Here is a 1,272-nt window from a genome sequence, read left to right on the forward strand (position 1 = left end):
CCAATGTCATTGATCATTACATGTGTGACTTGTTCCCATTACTGAAGCTTGCCTGCACTGACACACATATATTTGTTCTTTTGGTGTTTGCCAACAGTGGGGCTATCTGCATCATAATTTTCTCCTTATTAATTGTCTCCTATGGCGTCATCTTGTTCTCTCTGAGAGCCCACAGTTCTGAAGGTCGACGTAAAGCCCTTTCCACTTGTGGAGCCCATGTTACTGTTGTGGTTTTGTTTCTTGTTCCATGCATATTAATATATGCTCGGAATACATCTGCATTCTCTTTTGAGAAAAACACGCTTATATTTGTCAATGTCCTAACACCATTGCTAAATCCTATGGTTTACACGTTTAGGAATAAGGAAATGATAAATGCCATCAGAAAGATGTGGAAGAGATTGAAAGTGATATTTGTTAAATTTTAATGTTACTTTCACACTGTTTGGGAGAAGAATCAATGACTAAGGAAATTTCTATATCAACATGAGGATAAGAGTTTCCAGAACTGATGTCAAAATCTGAGCATGGAAGTACATTTCATCCTAGTGTTGGTAAATAGGAGATTTATAGATCCTAGTTTTATTTTGCTGCAGATATATTCAAGAAAGAGTAAGTTGGAGCTTCAGTAGAGATTTTATCCTTAAGAAAATAAGGTAAAATGCAATAAATGCTCATAGTCAGTCCCTAATTTTGGTTCTGCATGAATTTTCACAGATACAAACACCATTCACCCTGCATGTATACTACATGTATACCATACACACACATATACACACGTACACACACGTACACACACACCAATATAACAAATAAAAATACACTGTCAATGTAAAGAATAAAGAATTATTGGGCAAATAAAATATTAACTTTTATAAAGAAATAACATCATTTGACACAGAAGACAACAAGAATGGAAATGTGAATATGTTTCTAGGTTCCTATTTTTATTCTGGATTGGCTACTCGTCATTGTTAAATAAAAATAAAGGTAGTTCAATTTTATTCTCTCATTTATTTAATTACACATTTGAAATGTTTTAACTATTTGACTGCTTTCTATTAATGCTATGCTTCCCTTAAAATTTTAGTTGACAAAATAAATGTGTATTTGGACATGAAAAATATATAAATTATTCCAAGAGAAAACAGGTTTCTCAGTGACATATTGGGACTTCAGAACCTAGAAATGCAGAGAGAGAAGTGGGGAGGGGGAGAGGAGGAGAGAGAAAGAGAGAGAGAGAGAGCCAGAAGCTAATCTCTATGTATCACT

The 1,272-nt window shown here is 34.1% G+C and overlaps 1 protein-coding gene across 1 annotated transcript in view; it reads left to right on the forward strand.

Moving 5' to 3' along the window:
- LOC101983189 (olfactory receptor 4C15-like) overlaps nt 1-428 on the forward strand; it is a 13,963-nt gene extending 13,535 nt beyond the window's left edge. Inside the window, exon 2 of the mRNA XM_005345101.1 lies at nt 21-428. Within this exon, the coding sequence (XP_005345158.1) occupies nt 21-428 (408 nt within the window). The remainder of the gene's footprint in view (nt 1-20) is intronic.
- The last annotated feature ends 844 nt before the right edge of the window (nt 429-1,272 follow it).

This window comes from Microtus ochrogaster, chromosome 2, assembly GCF_000317375.1.
Source record: "Microtus ochrogaster isolate Prairie Vole_2 chromosome 2, MicOch1.0, whole genome shotgun sequence".
In the NCBI taxonomy this organism is placed as follows: Eukaryota; Metazoa; Chordata; class Mammalia; order Rodentia; family Cricetidae; genus Microtus; species Microtus ochrogaster.